The sequence below is a fragment of the Nansenia antarctica genome, assembly GCF_963989245.1.
Source record: "Nansenia antarctica genome assembly, chromosome: 12".
Taxonomy (NCBI): domain Eukaryota; kingdom Metazoa; phylum Chordata; class Actinopteri; order Argentiniformes; family Microstomatidae; genus Nansenia; species Nansenia antarctica.
In genome coordinates, this window is record NC_137682.1 from 10,417,088 (window position 1) to 10,438,884 (window position 21,797).

The 21,797-nt window shown below is 43.8% G+C and overlaps 1 protein-coding gene across 1 annotated transcript; it reads left to right on the top strand.

Moving 5' to 3' along the window:
• Positions 1-4,630: 4,630 nt before the first annotated feature.
• On the top strand, positions 4,631-13,005 carry LOC308168848 (ropporin-1-like protein; the record flags this gene model as incomplete). Its single annotated transcript, XM_080543492.1, has 5 exons — positions 4,631-4,761; positions 5,047-5,170; positions 5,850-6,011; positions 6,604-6,779; positions 12,888-13,005. The coding sequence occupies 5 exons, from the start codon at positions 4,631-4,633 to the stop codon at positions 13,003-13,005; spliced, it is 711 nt and encodes a 236-aa protein (XP_080399618.1).
• Positions 13,006-21,797: the final 8,792 nt, after the last annotated feature.

The following is a 21,797-nucleotide window of genomic DNA, read 5'->3' on the forward strand; positions in this document are numbered from 1 at the left end:
CACCGAAAGTGTGCTGAAGCCTATTTTCTAAGAAGTAGAAAAGGAGATATCCAGAGCAAGTTTGCTGGCAGTCAGATGTCTGCTCATAGGCAGCAAGTAAGAAAGAAACGCCAGGTTTTGGAGTGTGTTGTGGATGTGGTGAAGGTGATAGGCAAGAGGGGCTTGAGCTACATAAGGGGTTTTACAAATGGTATATTCAACAGACTGCCAGCATGTTGATCGGCGGTGTCGGACCGATTGTGTTGGGCCGGTCTGAGCCACATGGCAGGGCCTAATTGTTGTCCCAGTCCAGCCCTGGTTTAGAATGATAAGGTTCTATCTCCGTTTAGGGTAGTTCAGAGCGTCAAAGTTTTTACATTCCATTACGTTTTGAGAGATGGAACCTTTGTATTTTATGAATTACTAACTAAAAAATGTCAACATTTTAAAAAATAACACCACACAGGCATTAATAAACACCTAATGGATCAGATTATGTAAAAAAAACTCAATTTTGACAAAAATGGAGATAGAACCTTAGAATTCTAACGTCACGACATTGTGTCACTTCGACCTGCGATGTCAATGCACGTAGATGCTTTTATGAACACAGACACGAGACCACCAGCGTGCTCACTGTTGCTAAGCGACGTAGGTATTCGCATCCAAACATTAGGTTGCTATGTAACGATGAGGTGAGTCGTCCAGCCTGTCGCTCACCAGCTCCCTCGCAGAACACGTTGTAAAGACGGATTTATTTTTGTTCCAGCGACGATCGACATGTCTGCAGCAGGTAATGGTGTTTCATTTGGTCTAAATTGACGACTGTAGGCTACAGTATACACACAACAAACGTGTTGCTTGTTATAAAACAAGATCGCTACAACCCTAAGTTGGGACCATCAGGTATGTCATGATAGTAGCGCGACGCTGCTTTGCCTAAACTATGGTATAAATGGTAAATGGACTGCACTTACATGTATATAGCGCCTTTTTGCTGCTCCAAGAATGCTCCAAAACGCTTTACAACGGCCTCTCATTCACCCATCCACACATTCACACACCAATGGCGGAAAGCTACCACGCAAGGCGCTGGCCCGCTCACTGGGAGCAATTTTGGGGTTCAGTGTCTTGCCCAAGGACACTTCGACATGTGGCCAGCTGGGGCTCGAACCACCGATCTGCCAACCTTGTGATCATTAGACGGCCACTCTACCTCCTGCGCCACAGCCGCCCCATTATAAATGAACTTAGAAATCGTAAGACGATTCTTGTTGTTTTTTAAGATCTCCCGCATCCTCGGAAGTATAGTGCAGTTGTGAGTATAGTGAAGTTGTGGCTCCGGCCACTTAGCTCGGTTGTATGTAAATGAGGATTTCTTCCAAATAAAACACACACACACACACACACACACACACACACACACACACACACACACACACAGTAAGCTAACGTCCACAGGCGCTTACCTTGTGATATCCTTGTGATACTGACATCAAACTGGCTCGATTGCCTTTTATAAACCCACATTTGATTGTGACGTTATTATGTCATCTCGACTGTTGTGATTATGACGTCATTGGAAACTCCCGCAGTCCCGATCAATCTCCTCTCCACTTACATTACGTCTTCAGCCAAGATATGGAAATGCATACCTTATTTAATCTGTGTCATTTAACGTTTGCTATTCTGTTGTTCAACGTCCACGTTAAAGCTGTTTAAGCATTTAGACATACTAAATAAGTCAAGTAAGAGAACCGATGGTTCTCGAGCCTGATGGCTCATAGGGCAGGAGGCTATCTCCTGTTTGCCCTAGCCTGAGGCGGATTGATGTACAAGTGCACACCCTGGACATGACGCTGGGATGTTACCCCCATGTTACCCCCCATCCAAATCTGACCCCAATCCAACCCGTAATGCCGACAGTGCCAAGCAGGGAGGCATCGGGTAGCATTGTTATAGTCATGGCCGGGGATCGAACCCACGACCTCCCGGCGGACACTCCTCTAACTGCTTAGACTGCTTAACTGCCTCTCAATGTATTGTGTGTTAATAGCCATAATGAAATCCTGCTGCATAGGGGACATATAATGGACTCTACCGAAATCTCTACCTCTGTATTCAGCAACACTTCTAGAATACAAAGTGAGTTTCAATCTCGAGGAATGTCATACAAAGTGCAAGAATTGTCATTTAGGCTATTACAAAATTATAACACTTCTATGCATATTTTAGGGTACCCAAGAGTAATGGGACAATTGGCTTGTGTTTCTGACAAATCAAGTCCCCCCCAAAATATTTCAGAATAAAAGTCCCCCCCCAAAATATTTCAGAATAAAAGTATGACATTCTTTTGATTTCAGAATAAAAGTCTGAACATTTTTATTTCAGAATAAAAGTCCCCCCCAAAATGTTTCAGAATAAAAGTCCCCCCAAAATATTTTCAGAATAAAAGTCCGATTTGTTTTTAAATTTCAGAATAAGTCCCCCATTGGTTTATTATATGGTAATTTGGTAATTATATTATGACGCTACTCTTCATCTCTTTAATGAGACAACAGAAAATATATTTTAATAAGTAAAATGCATAATTTAATATTATCAGTATGTATAGCATACATAGCTGCTCTGTAGCCTCTTTTCTAAATAGGACATGTACATTAGTCTTCACATAGATACAATAGATAATAGTCCTTCCTTAAACATTTTAACTCCAGCTTTCTGGGCAGTTTGGCCTTTTGGCACTTTATTTTGTATAATGGCAGTCACACATGGACAAGTGGCAGTCAGTGTTTGTGTAGAGACGAGTAAGAAAGATGTAGGCTAGGCCTAATTTATTGTTTGCCAGCAACAACAACAATTTATTGTTTACCAGCAACAACAAAGTGAATTAATAAAAAACATAATTCCTGCTTTTTGCCTTTATAATGGTATTTTTTCTTCAGTCAACACAGATATTGTGATGTATCGTTGATGACTAGTCTAACAATGTATCGAATATCGCATCGCTATATCGTGATACCATCGGTATCGGGGCGCAAAATATCATACGGTTATTATTGTATCGTGAGTTACCCACCCCTAATGTGAACTGTGACCCGGCATTCAACATGTGGCTCACCTGTACAGAGAGGGCATGGAGGGTGTAATTGGCCCTGTCTGAATACTCTGAAATAGCACTTATCATTTCACTGATCTGAAATGACTACTGATTGACAGGTTACATTTCTGCCACATTGCTTTTACCCGTCCAATGCTACAAATAAGTTAATAGTTGGAACCAATTGTCATCTACTATTAAATATAATGATTGATGTAATATAGCTAATGAACAACATTTTTAAAGAAACGTGTGTTCTGTAGCGATTTACACACAATCAACAGGCAACGGATCTTAGTTAGAAGTATGTTGTGAGAGAAATCTATGCGCCGCACAGCCGGCAACGGTAGGCAGGGCAAGTCAAAATGTAGATGGGGCAAGTAGATTTGAGAAGTACTTGCCCTGCAGGGCAAGTAGGGAAAACAGGGCAAGTAGGAAAAAACCTTAACGTCGAACCCTGTCAACTATCAGAAACATAGCCAAAACCATAGCCAAAATCAATCAGGATTCAGGAATCAGGAACACTCTCCAGCAGGTAGGAGTGAATGTGTCAGAGAGACTACCATCTGCAGAATGTCACCAGTCAAACTACAGACACTTCACTGCAATGTGCAAATAACTAGTTATCCTTAAAAAGGATGGTCAGGTTACAGTTAGCTAAAAAGTACCTATTAGACACCTGTAGAGATGAATATCATGTACCAGAGTGACTGCAATAGGAATGTTTGGGGGAAAAAAGGATCTGCCCAAGATTTACTGACTTACTAGTGGATAGTGAGTTGGACTGGTGATCGGAAGGTTGTGAGTTCAAATCCCGCCTGAAACACCACCACTAGTGTGCCCTTGTGTAAGGCACTTAGCACTCAGTTACTCCAGGGGGAATGATGTCCCTGTAATCTGTAAAAGTAAGTCGCTTTGGATTAAAAGCGTCTGCAAAATAAATGTTGAATGTATTCTGAAGTGGAAACATCTTGTCCACTCAAGGACGGTTTGAGGCTCAAGAGTTGGAATTTATGGTGGCGTCCATGACATCTTGGAACTACGAAACTTGGACATTTCCGACTTGGAAAGTTGTTGTAGAAAGATTATAAGAGGACTTTCCCACACGGAGAGTATCCGAATCAACCAATAGGAAATAATATGCGAATCTATGCAAATAACGTACACTAATGTTAACTAATGGCGAACTAACGCTTTCAACTAGCCTGGAGAGACCAGAAGGACATCTCAATGCTGCCTGCCACCAGAATGAGCACTGAACAAAGAGGGGGCGGCTGTGGCTCAGGAGGTAGAGCTGCGGTCTAATGATCACAAGGTTGGCAGATTGGCGGTTCAATCTGGCTGGCCACATATCGAAGTGTCCTTGGGCAAGACACTGAACCCCAAATTGCTCCCAGTGAGTGGCACCTTGCATGGTAGCTTGCCGTGAATGTGTGTGTGAATGTGTGTGTCAACGGGTGAATGAGAAGCCGTTGTAAAGCGCTTTAGATAAAGGCACTATGAAAGTGCAGACCATTTACTATGTATTATTGTTTACTTTGAACTACAGCAATGCCCCCTCCAGACACTATGTATTGTGCCCAGCAAATCAACATTCCCCCAGAGCTGCCAGACATCCTGAAACAGTTCACCAAAGCAGCTATCAGAACGCAGCCCAAGGACGTGCTGCAGTGGTCAGCTGCGTAAGTACCCACTGTGGTCCTTCCTCCCCGGAGGACAGCTTACATTAACAGGCCTGAGAGGTGACTAAATATGTGTCAGCTATAGATGATTGGGTGGCTACCAAGCATTTATAGGGGGGGGTGAGATGATTGGGTGGCTGACAAGCAGGTAAAGGGAAAGATGTGAGATGATTGGGTTTGCTGACAAGCAGGTAAAGGGAAAGATGTGAGATGATTGGGTTTGCTGACAAGCTGGTACTGTATAGGGGAAGATGTTAGAAGACTTACGTGTCTCTGCACCCTCAGATACTTCACTGCACTGTCCAATGGAGACACTCTCCCTGCCAAGGAGAGGCTGGAAATGCCCATTGCCACACAGAAGACAGACACAGGACTGACCCCAGGCCTGCTCAAAGTCCTACACAAACAGGTACTGACTAACAGAACACACATAGAAAAAAAAAAGAATCAACTTTTTTTGTGTTGAGCTGATTCAGATTCAGATTCAGATAACGTTTATTGCCATTATGCTTGACACATATAGGAATTTGCTTTGGCATTACAGAAGGTGCATTTATGCTTTTTTCACATATATATGAACAAAACAAGTACAATACAAATGCAAAAACAGGCAAAAACAGGACAACACAGGACAGACAGTGCATGGATAGTGCTGTAAATAAAGTGCAGTGCAGAGTTATACAAGGTCTAGTGCATGTTCAGTCCTGGGAAGACTTGGAGGCGGGGGGGAGGGGGAAGCCAGAGTCATTTAGCAGCCTGGCGGCTGAGGGGAAGAAACTGAGCCTGTGGCGGGCCTTCAGTGCCTTAGGCAGCCGCAACCTTCTTCCAGAGGGAAGCAGGGTGAGGAGGCCGTGGCCGGGGTGGAAGGGGTCGGCCATGATCTTTCTTTCTGAGCTGATGGCATCCACTGCAACACTACATTACAATAATCAACATTTCCATAAACATTGGCGATGACATTTTCATAGCTAAACTTTTAAACAAGTTTTAGATCCATAAAGAGTCTTCAATGTAAAGTTAAATGCACAACATTTCCACAAAGTCCCAGTCTTATCATTCCATTCCATTCCATTCTATTCTCCGGGCAGCTTGCCCTTAAAGAGACGACCACCAAGGAGGAACTGCAGCAGAAGTGGCGAGGGCTGTGTTTGCCCGTGGAGCAGCTGGACACTCTGCTGATTCTGGGGAACTTCAGCGCTAACATCGACTGGATGCAGTTCTTCGCTCTGGGCTGCAGTGCACTGGGAGGGGTGAGTCGCTCAGGAAAATAATTATGGGTTTGGGTTGGGGGGGGGGGGGGGGGGGGTTGTGAACCCAGGTCTCCCACAAGGATGACCTAAGCATCTACCAATAAGCCAAGAGGTCATCGTCAAGGTCTGAGAGCAACACTTGAGTTTACAGTTTCTTTGGTGCCCTGTAGGACAATTGATATGATCTTAAATATGGTGAACACCACTTATTGGTTTCTGGGTCACAGAGGAATTGAGTACAGAGGAATCGAGGCGAGGACAGATTGTCTAACTATTGAGAAGGGGCTATTGTGTTAGCCTATAACAGCTATATTATTATTCTAGTGTGACCTGCGGTGCATTAACTCTCTGTCAACATACAGTACATACGCTGTCTGTCTTAAGACAAAGCTCAAGGACTTTGAGAACACTGGACTAGTGACTGTGGTGTAGTTCTACTATTCACCGCATGATGGCAGTCATGCACTGTCTTGATGCCCTGGGCTTTTCTCTTTGTGTGTGTGTGTGTGTGTGTGTGTGTGTGTGTGTGTGTGTGTGTGTGTGTGTGTGCGTGCATGCGTGTGTGTGTGTGCCATATGCTTGTGTCGTTCAGACAATCGTCAGCGCCCTGAAGTTTGCGTGTGAGATCCTGACAGAGGACGAGGAGGGGGGTGCGGCCCGAATCCCCTTGGACACCTTTGTGGGTCTCTACACCTACCTAGCACACCTGGACGGAGACATTCCCCAGGACCAGATAGACAACTTCCTACACAACCTGCAGGAGCCAGCGTGAGTGTAGATCTACTCTGTATCTACTTTGTTTCTGTCTGTCTGTCTACATCCACCGACCCATCCATCCATCCAGCCATCCATCTATCTGTCGCTATATTTGTCTGTCCATATTTGACCTTCTAAATGGTAAATGGACTGCACTTATATAGCGCCTTTATCCAAAGCGCTTTACAAAGGCCTCTCATTCACCCATTCACACACACATTCACACACCAATGGCGGCAAGCTACCATGCAAGGCGCCGGCCACCCCGCTCGCTGGGAGCAATTTGGGGTTCAGTCACTGACTTCAGTGTCTTGCCCAAGGACACTTCGACATGTGGCCAGCCGGGGCTCGAACCGCCGATTTGCCACTATCACAATTCTACTATTCTAGTATTCTATATACCATGTGCTCTGAGAGGAGACGTCTGCTTTACGTACCTCTGACATTCTAGTAAACGGTAAATGGACTGCACTTATATAGCGCCTTTTTTGCTGCTCCAAAGCGCTTTACAACAGCCTCCCATTGATTCACCCATTCACACACACATTCACACACCAATGGCGGCAAGCTGCCATGCAAGGCACTGGCCCGCTCACTGGGAGCAATTTCGGGGTTCAGTGTGAGGACACTTTGACATGTGGCCAGCCGGGGCTCGAACCGCTGATCTGCCAACCTTGTGATCATTAGACAGCAAAGAGACAACTGAAAACACACCAATTATAAAACCTGACCTGAGTGCCGTTCTCTTGGGCAGTCTCTGCTGCCCTCTGGTGGTCAGACGGAACCATGACGCGTTAGGGGAGGGGCTGGGAGAGAGGCAGAATGTAATCCCCTCAGATCCACACGTTCACGGATAGAGAGAGCATACATTATCTGCACCATATAGGGCATGACAGGGGATAACTACACCACTACAATTACGTTATAAAAGGTGCTCAATGTCACCCTGAATGGCCTAATTCTATGGCCAGTTGTGAGTTGATCAACTTAGTAATCAAACACTGTATAGAACAATTGTAAACAAGTGCTCGTCATTTTAGGGCCAGTCTCAGATGATAGTTGTCATCAGAATGAATGAATTGTATGTAAAATACTGTTTTATTATTATGCCTAATGTGATTGTTTTTGTGATTTACAGCACTAAACAGAATGGTATGATCCAGGTGGCCAATTTCTACAACCGCAAAAAGTAGGGAGAGTATCAGAAAGAAAAAAGACCATACTTATCCAACAAATAAATTGTCGTCAGTAAAATACTGTGTAACCAGGTTGTGTTTTGTATTGCTTCTTTAAAACTTTATTAAAGATTTGCACAGCCAGTTGATGTCAAGTTAGTTTTACATTTTCAGACAGAGCAATGTGACTGTTGATATGTCATTTACATTTTTGGCATTTAGCAGACGCCTTATTCCAAAGCGACTTACAATCAATACATTCGACTAAGCAAGTGAATCATCAATCCACCAGTCGTAACAGGAAGAGTAATCTAGCTCAGGCCCGGGGCCATTGGCAGTCTCCATGATAGAAGGAAAAAACTAAATAAAATACTTTTATATAGACACTGGAGAAACAGTGAAACAGTACAAGGAGGGCAGTAGAAGTCTTAGGGGACACCGTATAGGGGAAAAGCGGGTGTCTCAGGAGACCCCGTGCTGGGGGGTAGTAGATGTCTCAGGAGGAGCAGTTAAGGTGTAGCCTGAAGAGATGGGTCTTCAGTCTCCGACGGAAGATGAGTAGTGACTGACTCTGCAGTTCTGACAGCCGTGGGAAGCACATTCCACCAGCGGGGAGCCAGTGTAGTGAAGAGACGTGATTGGGCAGGCGACTTATAACCGTGTCTGGTTATTAGAGACACAAATTGTGTGAAATACTGGCCTAGGTGTACAGGCTAGTGTTCCTTTTCTAAATGAAGCCCACACTCGACAGGTTAGTGAGTGTTCTTTGTCGTGCTCGCATTATACCAATGGAGGCCTTTGTTGTATTCTCTTTCCGTACCTCAGTGACATTCACTCATATTCATTGTCAACTTTTGTGAAATGGAGATAAAGTGGCAGTATCTCTCTGGTCCGTTCGCACGCACCTGGCTAATGAGTGAGATAGAACAGAACAGAGGCCCAGGGCCCAGAAAACACACACACACTACACAACTAACACACATTAGGACACAATTATACACACTCAATCTATTATTTTATTGACCGTTAACCTTTTGGTGGAAATCGAGATATAAGTTATATCCCTCAGAGCCATAATAGCCATAATACATAAGAGCCATAATACAGAGTTTGACCATTGAGGTTGATAACCAGAAGCATAATGATGCATTTATGATACTGCATAGTTCAGCTCCTCATGGAGTATTTTGACCAACAGCAATTCACAGATTTGAAAAAATGTTTTAATTAAAGCTAGCAAACAGAACTGTAAGAATCAGAACTATAATCCAAATACTCATCACAAATGGATATTTAATGAACATTTAATGTTATGCTCAAAGGTGCCTTAGAAGCGTAAAAGGTGGCCTTAAATTAACAATAAGGCACAAGAGGCCATCCTTTATCGTGAATAAAGTCAGCTGAGGGCTGTTGTTAGGCAACTGATAAAGCACAGACTCAATCGCCTTATTGCTTTTATACAGCGGTTACAAAACAAAACAGAATTGGGACAGTAATAACAAAACAATGCCTTACAGTAAGTATTTATTGCGTAATATATCTTAGTGATTTCTACCCTGCACAAATATTGTTCTCAAAACGACCACTGTTGCCAAGGTAACATAACAAACACATCTTTGTAATTTCAGTGTTTGCGCAGGGATATTAGTGCAACATATGGTAAACAGGAAAAATGTGTCTGAGCTGTTGTTACTTTATCAACCCTAGTCGTCTATCTGTACAGTATAGTACAGTGGATAGTGTACATAGCCTTTATTTATGTAAACCAGCTCCTTCCCTTCTTGTGATTTTTTTTAAAAGTTTTTTTTCCTTCCCTTTCCTAACACCAGGGGAGCCACCCCTCCTAAATTTCGTTGTTTGGTACCTGTACTGTAGCAATGACAATAAAGTCCATTCATTCATTCATTCATTCGAATAAAGCACAGCTTTGAATACATCAATCACAATGCTTCTTCTGATCAACCCTTTCTGAAAACCTTAAATAACCCTCACTCTAAACCTAATCAATTTGATCAATGACTGATTTGACAATCCTTAGTTTGACAGTTCACCCTGACTTAATGATCACATAATGACACACTGAGCGAACGGTCCGGTTAAGCAGGCCTGTGATTTTAGAGAATAAGTCATGTAGTTACCGTTACCACTAATAAGTGATACCACAGGGTCAGGTATGTTTTCATGTGTTTTTAATGTTGAAGGCAAGGATTCGTGGTATGGCAATCTGATCCTAGATCTGATCTGTGGTTAGGGGGGGATGAAGGAAACAGATTCTAGGGTTAGGGAATGGGGGGGGGATGCGTGAACACAAGGCATCACAATAACCTGAACCGCAGCCAACTCAAAGAGAGTGGAGAAGAGCTCTAAATCCCTAACACACTCCCTCCCTCTCTCTCTCTCTCTCTCTCTCTCTCTCTCTCTCTCTCTCTCTCTCTCTCTCTCTCTCTCTCTCTCTCTCTTTCTCTCAAGGACAATGATTAGAGCAGAAGAGCTTAGTAGAGTGAGGGGTTTTCCTCGTGGTCTGTCTTATTAAACATGGGGATTGGACAGTCCCACAAATGAACCGCAGTAAGGTAGACGCAGTCTTTAACATTCTGTTCAGGTTGTCATGGTGTGGACGTGTGCCACGAGACTGGAGACAAGGCAGGATAGGAAATAAGATCTGGGGGATTGTGCATTTCCTCAAGGCTTTGGCAACAGGCTTTAGGAGTAGGGAGGGGAAACATCACTAACCCCCCCCATAGTCCCCCTCATTCTGGGGCCAAGTCCAGGATTGTGGGCCTCAGAGAAGAAAATGGGAGGGCACAGGGGATTTCATCATCAGATCCCTCAACTAATGAATGCTAAATATGATACTCCACCCATATAGAGTAACAAAGCAGCGATCTGATCTGAAATTCACGATTTGTTGTACTCAAATAATCATAATCGTATTCCTCTCCTAATATTTTCATATTTGTTTAATATTTATCAGTGAACTTGATTTCAGTAATCCTTTCAGCCCTGTTTTTTTTGTGTTGCACCAAACACATCTGCATGGCACCTAACAAGAACCTTCAGCTGGATAACTGGATCTCTGTCTCTCTTTCTGTGGCTCCTCAGTATTGACGTGAGTTACCACTGTGGCTCTGGATAAGATTATAGGATAACCCTTTATTTTACAGCACAATATTATTAATCAGGTATAGTACTTAAAAACATTACGACCTGATAATAGCATTTTAATTATGCTCGCTAGTTCTTGTGCCATTTAGTGCCATTTAGTACCAGGTAGTTACCAGTTCTGCAGAATCCTTTCTGGTAAGCACCAGAAAGTACCCCTTGTTACCACATAGCTACCGCATCGTTTCTTAGTAAACACTGGGTAAATAGCCCAGCTGAAGCAGAGCTGGTAAATAAAGGGTGAGAGACTATTGCACAACAGCCTCTCTTTTATTGGGTCTGTCTCTGAGAAATAGCATGTCTAGAGGGATGACGACTATAACAGAATGGTGTGAGGGAAGGACGGAGGGAGGGTGGGAGGGAGGCAGAGAACGAGTGGACAGGCCCGGAGAGAACACAAACACTATGTGAGGGAGTTTAGAGCATTAAGAGTATAATAGTATAATGGTATAGTTAAAGTATACAGTAGAGAAGGAAGGAAGACATGAAAAGGAGGAGAGGATATGAAGGAAAGAAAGAGCAAGAGAGCAGGGAGAACAACAGAATACCAGGGTATGAAATTACAACATAGAAATTACAACCCTTGTTATGCATAGTCCCCCCTATTTCAGGGAACCCAAAGTATTGGAAAATTGGTTTGACAGGTGTTTCTGGATAGTCAAGCGTGTTCCATCACATCATTTGTGCAGGCATAAGAGAGTGTCTAGTTTTGAGTCTAGGCTTTGCATTTGCCTTTGCGGTCTGCATTTGGTGTCTGTCAACACGAGGACCAAAGAGACATCAATGAAAGTCAAAGAAGCCATTATGAAGGCAAGGCAAGGCAAGGCAAGTTTATTTGTATAGCACATTTCATACAACAGGGGCAATTCAAAGTGCTTTACATGCATTATTTAAAAATACAGCAAGAGGAGGATAGGAAAATAAAAATTACAATGAATAAAAGCAAATATAAGAAGTAAATAGATAAAACATTTAAAAAGACAATAGTTAATGGAAAAAAGACATTGGTAGAAGTGTTTGTGTTTAATCATAACTGGTGCAAAACATGAAGGTTTTTAGCTTAGATTTAAATATTTTAAGGGTTTGGGCCTGTTTGATTTCTTCAGGGAGTTTGTTCCAGGAGCATGCAGGCTGAAATATCAGCAAAAATCGATCAGAAACACAGCCAAAACCTTAGAATTAGACTAAAATCAATCATTAAAAAATAAAGAAAGCACTGGTGAGCCCAGCAATCGCAAATGGACTGGTAGGCCAAGGAAGACTTCTACAGTGTATGAACGCAGAATCGAATCGTCACCATAATTAGGAAGAAACCAACACAACTGTCCCAGAGATCAGGAACAGAACCCTCTCCAGGAGGTAGAAGCGATTGTGTCAGAGACTACCACTTGCCAAATACGTCACCAGACCAATTGCAGAGGCTTCACTGCAAGGCGCAAACAACTAGTTACCCTCAGGATGATGAGGTTAGAGTTTGCTAAACAATACCCGACAAATACCGAAACACAATCAAATAACTGAAGATGGTCGCAGAGCAACACCAGAGACTGTCTGGTGGGGTCACTGGGTCGCAAACTTCAGGCAGTTATTGCATGCTCAGGATTGTCTTTTCCAATACCTTTGGAGCCTTGAAACCCAATCTAAAAAACAACAACCTGGAATTGAAGCTGAGAATCTCTACTCTGACCCCATAGTAAGTAGCTGTTGTAGAATGTAGAGTAGTGTAGAGCTATTAGTCATAGGCAATGTTTGGTCTCACAGATGTTTTTCTGTTTTCTTCCAGGAAATGTCAGGAAGGGATGGTGCAGCCAGAGAACTTCACTGGTCACAGTGTTGATGACATGACCGGACCCAGGGCTGTGGACGACACTCGTCCCAACGCTACCACGAGGGCTGAGTAGACAGTCCAAACCAGGGGATAAGGCTTTCTTTTTTGTTTTTGTTTATGGAGAGTGAACATCCATTACACCTTGAGTATCTTTTCAGTTTATTCAGACAGAATGGAAGGAGAGATGGGAAAGACGGACAGAGAGAGGGGGAGGGGGGGGGGGGGTAGGATTTGATCTGGATCCTATGCAACTGCAGGTCATGTTTTTAAATCAGGAGCGTTACCGCTATACAGTACCACAACTTCAGCACAGGGCAGAAGATTTTCAAATCAGAGGCCTTATGTCAAGACCAGTCAACCAAGGGAATGTGTGTGATAGATACATATGCATTTACTAGATATCCATTTGACACGGGTACTGGGACAACAGTAAATACTACGGTTATGTAAAGAAACCGACTCATGGTTCGTGCTGCTCCAGCACGCTTTGATTGACTGAAACGTTGCCAGTCGATGATCATGTCATTGTGATATGTTATTGTTTCTATGTCTTGATTATGCACTCATAAGGGGAAAACCACTAATGTAAAAAGGGTAGGCGCATTAATATAATTAATTAATAATAATTTTGCCATTTAGCAGACGCTTTTATCCAAAGCGACTTACAATTACGAATTACAGGGACATTCCCCCTGGAGTAACTGAGGGCTAAGTGCCTTACCCAAGGGCACACTAGTAGTGGTGTGGCTTCAGGCGGGATTTGAACTCACAACCTTCCGATCACAAGTCCAACTCACTATCCACTAGACCACTACTACCCTTATAGTTTTTTGTTTGGTACTTTTGAGTTTTCTGTTAAGATGCGTAAGTGAAATTGTTTATAAAAGTTTCAATGTTTCGATTATGTACTCATGGGGAAAAACCATACATGTAAAAAGGGTAGGCGCAATAAGCCATGGCTTCAGCCTACACCTTTTTGGTCCTGGTGTTAGGCATTGTGACTGTGTACATTTTTTATATCTGTATTATGTTGTGGATTTGTGTAAAAAAAAGAAAAGAAAAGGGACCAAAATAAACATTCTCAATCTCAATCTCAATGTATGAGTTTATAGTTATCATAGTGGAGATAATTATACAGTATGACTGTATGACCAATATATAAACTTATAAACCTAATATTGTCTTTACTATCTATTTATTTACTCCATGTGTCAAGAACCATTGCCCGTCAGCGGTGTTAGAACATGTGATGGCTGTAAATCCTACTATAATCATTAATAAACAACATGGAACACCTTGAATCTCAAAGTCACAAGTAACACACAGAGATCCGGTTAATGATGGGGAATTGTGGTGATTAACATTTGGTTAATTGCCACTCAGATGCTATTGAATTATCTCCTTTTAATTGCTCAAGGGGTTCTCTCTCTCTCTCTCTCTCTCTCTCTCTCTCTCTCTCTCTCTCTCTCTCTCTCTCTCTCTCTCTCTCATAAAGGGGAACTCTCTGCCTCTGTCCTTTGAATAACAAACGTCCTCTACTGTGGCCAATTAACTGATTGACCTATAATTCCAAGAGTTGCTAATCAAGCTATTAATACTCAGAACTCAGCAAATTGGTCCCCTGAAAAAAGGAAAAAACACTCTTAAAGATATGTACATAAACACACACACACACACACACACACACACACAAACACACACTCTCATAAGAGAGCTTTGTGCAGCCACTGCCGCAGTACAGCATGTGGTATTTCAGGGGAGGGGCTGAGCTAGTTACGGTGAGTCGACTCCTTGTGGTTAAGGCCATGAATGGTACATCTATAGGGAAAGCATGCCCAGACGTGTCTAAATCCCAGGCTGTCCCATGTTGTTGTGCTCTTGAACACGCAGATGGACATAGTTGGTAAGATGTGTACGAGCTGTCAGTTGTATTACAGTGCATCGACAACATGCATGTGACCGATTGGGGTTTCCTGTGCGTAAACCCAGAGTTAGCATCGCGTTTTATTCAATTCCTGATATACACGATACAAGGTTTTCTTGAGACACAGATGACATTACAGTTGCATACATTACAGCACTCTCATACACACCTGAAGCCATGGGAGCCAGGGCTGCTGTGGTGTTACTGACTGCTCGACAAGATCATGTTAGCCCAAGTAAGCATTAGCTTGAGGAGCTTATACAAATCTGCAGGTCTCGGCCAAGGTGACTCGTCACTAACTCCGCTACTCTTCAGCCCTCTTGGACCTCCCCCGCCTCTGCAACGAGACCTGTCAGGGTCACTGCACCAATTCAACCTGACTAGTGCCTAATTTCCCCCCCAAAACCCAGCTGCAAAGCTACAAGAGAGTAGATTAGAGTGGATATTCAGAGGAGATAAAGTAGTATACTTTAGGGAAACTCAACCCAGAGCAGGTGTCTCTCAGGTCAGGCAATGTGAGTCATTACACGCGCCTGGCAGAGAAGCACCTCAGCAACTGCACAGCAAAGGCTAATGATCATGACAGCGGGGGTTTAACAGGGATCTCTGGAGCAGATGAGCTAATGTAATTGGCCGAGGTGCTGATGCAGAATCTATGCAGACAGATAGGGCCACACCCAGTTTGCTAATGTAATGGATGGGGTTCGAACCCTGTCTGCACCACAAGACTGTTAGCTCGCTAAGCTAAAGCCTCGGTAATGAAAGTCTTCAGCTCTCAGGCAAGGTTGCTGACCAAACCACCTCTGTGCTGTTACTTGTGCTCACGCGGGGGGAGTCACAGAATATATAGAGGCATGTTCAAGACAATAAGCAGGTCACGTGCCATCATGTGCACTGATAAATCTGGCCTTGAAAATAGCCCTAGTTGCTTTGTTGCTAGATTCATTGTCATAGCCATTGTATCAATAGTTCAGCGGGGTGTGTGGAGGGGGGGGGGGGTTGTTTATCAGAGTGATAGCTCTGCTCTGCAACCTGCTGGTACGGACCTGAAGATCCTGTACTTCCTGAGTCTCTTAGAAGGTGGGGGGTCAAACAGTCCATGGCTGGGGGACTCGATGGAAGGGAGTTTGGTGCCAATGATGCGCTGGGCGGTTTTCACCAGGGCCTTCCGGTCGGACACATTGCTGTTGCCATAACACACTGTGGTGCAGTTGGTGAGGATGCTCTCATTGGTGCAGAGGTAGAAGTTGGTCAGGATCCTGGGAGACAGCTGGCCTTTCTTCAGTGTCCTCAGGAAGTATAGGCGCTGCTGAGCCTTTTTGACCAAGGGAGAGGTGTTAAGGGTCCAAGAGAGGTCCTCAGAGATGTGGACCCCCAGAAACTTAAAGCTGGGATCACGCTCAGCCTCCATCCCGTTGATGTAGATGGGGAGTGTTCACAGCGTCCAGTTTTTCTGAAGTCCAGGTGTTGAACCTCCTCCCTGTAGGCCGACTCCTCGTTGATGCTGATCAGGCCTATCACCTTGGTGTCGTCTGCCAACATGATGATGGCGTTCGATCCCTGCATTGGTACGCAGTTGTGGGTGAAGAGGGAGTAGAGGAGGGGGCCCAGCACGAAGCCTTGAGGCACACCAGTGTTCAGGGTCAGGGTGGAGGAGGAGCTGTGATCCAACTTGACGAGCTAGGGTCTGTTGGTGAGGAAGTCTAGGATCCAGTTGCAGAGGGAGGTGCTGAAACCAAGGTCTCTGAGTTTGGTGACCAGCTTGGAGGGGATGATGGTGTTGAAGCTGAGCTGAAATCAATGAACAGCATCCTAGCGTAGGTGTTGCTTGTGTTGAGGTGGGTCAGGGTAGAGTGAAGCGCCGTGGAGATGGCGGTCTCTGTAGACCTGCATACTGCTGGGGGTCTAGTCTGGGGGAAAGCTGGACTTTTATGCTGCCCAGGAGCACCTTCTCATGGAGCGACCTTCATGGTGCCGGACGTGAGCACAACAGGGTGGAAGTCCTTCAGGTTCGGTGCAGCAGAGATCTTTGGCACCGGTACAATGGTTGTTGCCTTGAAGCACTTGGGGACCCCTCCCTGGGCCGGTGACAGGTTGTAAATGTCGAGCGGGGTCAGTGGTCTAGCGACCGTCCTGAGCACCCAGCCAGGAATGCCGTCAGGGCCTGGCACTTTTCGAAACATTCACGTTGCTCAGCTGGAAGACTTCCTCCTCGGAGAGCGCGAGTGGCTGGTCATCTTGGGGGGGCTCGGCTTTGGTGGCTGTTTCTTTGTTGTCCCAGTCGAATCGAGCGTAGAAGTGGTTTAGCTCCTCAATCCGCAGCTTGTAATTGAGCTTGGCCTCCTTGATGCCCCTCTTCAGACTAGCCCTGGCTGAGCTGTAGGCCTCTGTGTATCGCCTGCTTTGAAGGTGGTGTTATGTGCCTTCAGCAGTGAACGGACCTCTCTGTTCATCTAGGGTTTCTGGTTGGGGATGGTCTTTATCCGCTTGTAGCTGGTGACTTTGTCACCGCCTTCCTTGACGTAATCCATAACGGAAAAGGTGTACAAGTCACGGTCTGTGTGGTGGTCCCGAGTGGCCTGGGCTTTGAGCTGGGGCCAGGGGGCTGTGTCAAGCAGCTGATTCAGTGTGGTGCCGGCCTCCTCAGTCCAGGTTTTAACCGTCCTCGTTGTTGGTTTCACACGTCTGATGAGTGGATTTGGGGAGTAGGAAGAAAGAGATAGGTCTGCCCTAGATGGTGGAGGGGAATGGCTCTGTAGCCCTCAGCAATATTGGAATAAACATGGTCAAGGGTTTTGTACCCTTTCGTGAAGCAGGAGACATGCTGGTGGAATTTTGGTAATACAGTCCTCAGATTAGAACGGTTGAAATCCCCTGCAGTAATGAAAGCACCCTCTGGGTGTGCAGTTTGTTGGTTGCTAATGGCAACATGCAGTGCTTTCATTGCTATATAAGTGTTGGCATCAGGGGGTATATAAGTTGGGCTAATAATAACAGCAGAAAAGTGTCTGAGCATATAAAATGGTCTACACTTGATCATCATATATTCCAGAATGGTAGAGCAATGACATTAAACTTCATCACTGATGTTGCGTTGTCTGTCGATTCTTATCATCATGTTACAGTAAGATAATGGATTTTGTTTATATCAGGCATTTCATTGCGGTAAAGCCTTATGCATGACAGCGATCACATAGGATAAGACAACCCTATCCCTCAATCACTAAAGACACACCTTGGGATTTGTTCTGCGGTTTCATTTCAATCCAGAAGACACCCAGTGACTGATGGGGTCAATGAGTTGCACTTCAGGCAGTTATTGCATGCAAAGTGTTATATATTGAAGTTTTTTTTTGCTTTGTGAGCTACCATAGTTCGATTAAGAAAAGCCTTATGGGTAATGAAGTATTCACGCCGTGATGCCGAACACAAGTGATGCCATGCTTGTAACTCCTACGTTTGATTCTCTAAAACGTTCCATTGTTATCAAACGTTTTCCTGCATCAATTCTCATTTGAGAATTATACGACTTAAAAGTGCTTAATTTGGACATTTGATAAATCTGTCCCATCACTTTTGGGTACCCTAAGACAGGGGAACTATGCATAAAAAAGTGTCATTTCTGAATGGTGAAGCCAATATGTACACAAATACCATCAAATAAAAGATATGAATATCTATTATATCTAGTAGTTGTTTGATTTCAAATCGAGCCTAAAGAAGAAATGCTTCACTAGAAGAAATGCTTCACTGTCCCGTTACTTACGCAGGTCAATGTATATACAGTTAGGTCCATATATATTTGGACACGGACACACTTTTTGTAATTTTAGCTGTTTACCAAAACATCTTCAAGTTACAGTTATATAATAAATATGGGCTTAAAATGCAGACTCTAAGCTTTAGGGTAAGGGTATTCACATCCTAATTGAAGGAAGGGTTTAGGAATTACAGCTCTTTAATATGTAGCTCCCTCTTTTTTAGGGGACCAAAAGTAATTGGACAATTGACTCAAAAGCTGTTTCATGGGCCAGTGTGGGCTATTCCTTCATTATTTCTTTATCAATTAAGCAGGTAAAAGGTCTGAGTTGATTCCAAGTGTGGCATTTGCATTGGGAAGCTGTTGCTGTATACGTACAACATGCAGTCAGCTGAGCTCTCAATACAAGTGAAACAGGCCATCCTTAGGCTGCAGAAACAACCAAAAGATCCATCAGAGATAGCGGGAACATTAGTAGTGGCCAAATTAACTGTTTGGTACATTCTGAGAAAAAAATAACACACCGGTGAGCTCTGCAGCACAAAAAGGTCTGGACGCCCATGGAAGACAAGAGTAGTGGATGATCACAGGATCCTTTACATGGTAAAGAAAAACCCCTTCACAACATCCAGCCAAGTGAAGAACAGTCTCCAGGAGGTAGGCATATAATATCATTATCCAAGTGTACCATAAAGGGAAGACTTCACATGAACAAATACAGAGGGTTCACCACACGGTGCAAGCCATTCATAAGCCTCAAGAATAGAAAGGCCAGATTAGACTTTGCCAAAAAACATCTAAAAAAAGCCAGCCCTGTTCTGGAACAGCATTCTTTGGACAGATGAAACTCAGATCAACCTGTACCAGAATGATGGGAAGAAAAAAGTATGGATAAGGCTTGGAACGGCTCATGATCCGACGCTTACCACATCATCTGTAAAACACCTTGGAGGCAGTGTGATGGCATGGGCATGCCTGGCTTCCAATGGCACTGGGTCACTTGTTTATTGATGATGTGACAGAAGACAGAAGCAGACAGATGAATTCTGAAGTGTTTATGGATATTCTGTCTGCTCAGATTCAGACAAATTCAGCAAAGTTGATTGAATGGCGCTTCACAATACAGATGGACAATGACCCAAAACATACTGCATAAGCAACCCAGGAGTTTTTTAAGGCAAAGAATTTGAATATTCTGCAATGGCCCAGTCAATCACCTGATCTCAACCCAATCAAGCATGCATTTCACTTGCTGAAGACAAAGCTAAAGGCAGAAAGACCCATGAACAAACAACAACTGAAGACAGCTGCAGTAAAGGCCTGGCAAAGCATCGCAAAGGATTCTCGACAAAGTATTACAAATGTACATTTTATTTATGATTATGTTAATTTGTCCAATTACTTTTGAGCTCCTGAAAATAGGGGACTGTGTATAAAAATGGTTGCAATTCTTAAACATCTCATACAATATTTTTGTTCAACCCCTTGAATTAAAGCTGAAAGCCTGCACTTCAATTACATCTCGACTGTTTCATCAAGTCCATTGTGGTGGCATACAGAGCCAAAATTATGGAAATTGTGTCACTGTCCAAATATTTACGGAACCTAACTGTATATATATTTAAGATATTTAAGACTTGACTTCATCAAAGGAAGGAGGAGGAAGATGAGAGGACTAGCTCTCTGGAGTGACAGACCCAGTCCCTTCTGTATGATCAGATTAGCCACACTATATGCTGATACACTGCATACGGAGAGGCTGTGCCAAAGACAGATTAGGGTCAGATACCGAGAGCAGAGAGAGGCTCGCTCTACCCGCGACAGTGGCCTCAATGGGACACATGGATTTAAAAGCATAGAATTCGACTAAGCACGGGCCTACACACCAATCCATTTCTATGTCAATCCATGTGGATTAAGATAGAAATCTATTTCTATCTTAATCCATGTGGCGTAACGCACAAGTGCAAACTTCAGGGAAAGGGTGGAGGAATGGGAATTATGGGATGTAGCGTACACAACAACTGGGTAGGGAAAGGACATAATGATTGGGATTCCGTCTATGCGAGTGATTGGATGAATTCATGTTTATCGAATTATGAACTGTGAGGAATGATCCATTCACAAGTTTAAAACAAATGAACGTCAACTGAGTTAGTTCAGTGTGCCACATATCAAATCCACCAGAAAGCCCATTAGACAGCCTTTGTGACATCACCTCTGGACTAAATATATTGGGATGGGATGTTTTCAGACAAAGACGTTTTCAAATAATTATGTAAAAATGTTTATTGAAGAGATGAGTCATTCACAATAGTGAATTTGATGAGATCAGAGGAATTCCCCTTAGAGAGAAACTTCTATGGTTTGGATTATGAAACTACCATAACCACTTATACCATTAACACACAGAGCAGATTGGTATTCCAGTTTAGGTTCTTAGCCTTATTGTCACATTTAGGTCGAGTAAAGTATATAGCTGCATGTCAACATTTCTGAGACAGGGGAATTAATCTGATCAACTCAGACGAGAGAGAGAGAGAGAGAGAGAGAGAGAGAGAGAGAGAGAGAGAGAGAGAGAGAGAGAGAGAGAAAGAGGGGGGGGGGCGAAAGAGAGGGATCACTCACCAGCACCAAACTAATCCGATTATGCGACTACAGTCTACCAAGTGGACACGTTTCTCTACTGCGTGTGGGAATACTGTTTAATACTTTAACGTCTGGATGCATGACGTCCCAAACGGGAGGAAAACGTTCTTTTAAATTCGGCGATACAGCATTACAAGAGTTGGCGAGACAAGAGTTTTGGTAGGTAAAAGGGGGAATTTGTGACAGTTCAATGTCGCTCCACGGGACGGGTCCTATCATTGTCCCGGTGGAGATTAACTAAATCGACTCGGTTCCAAGGAGCGTTACTTCTCACGGAGCGGATGCGGGACTGGAATTACCAGGGGTGGAACATGCCCGTTGCTTGCTTGGGAGTAACGGGCTAGTTTGACCGAACCCCTAACCCTAACCGAAAAAGTTAACATATCCTTTTCGAGGTTTTATATATTTGAGTGGCACTCAAAGGCAGGCGTTGGGTTGATGTTGACAAAAGAGTTCAAGACAGTTCCCCTCGCCCCACAGCCGCCGTTCTTATTACCCCCCCAGGCTATTAACCTAGGGGGTTAACCGTTAG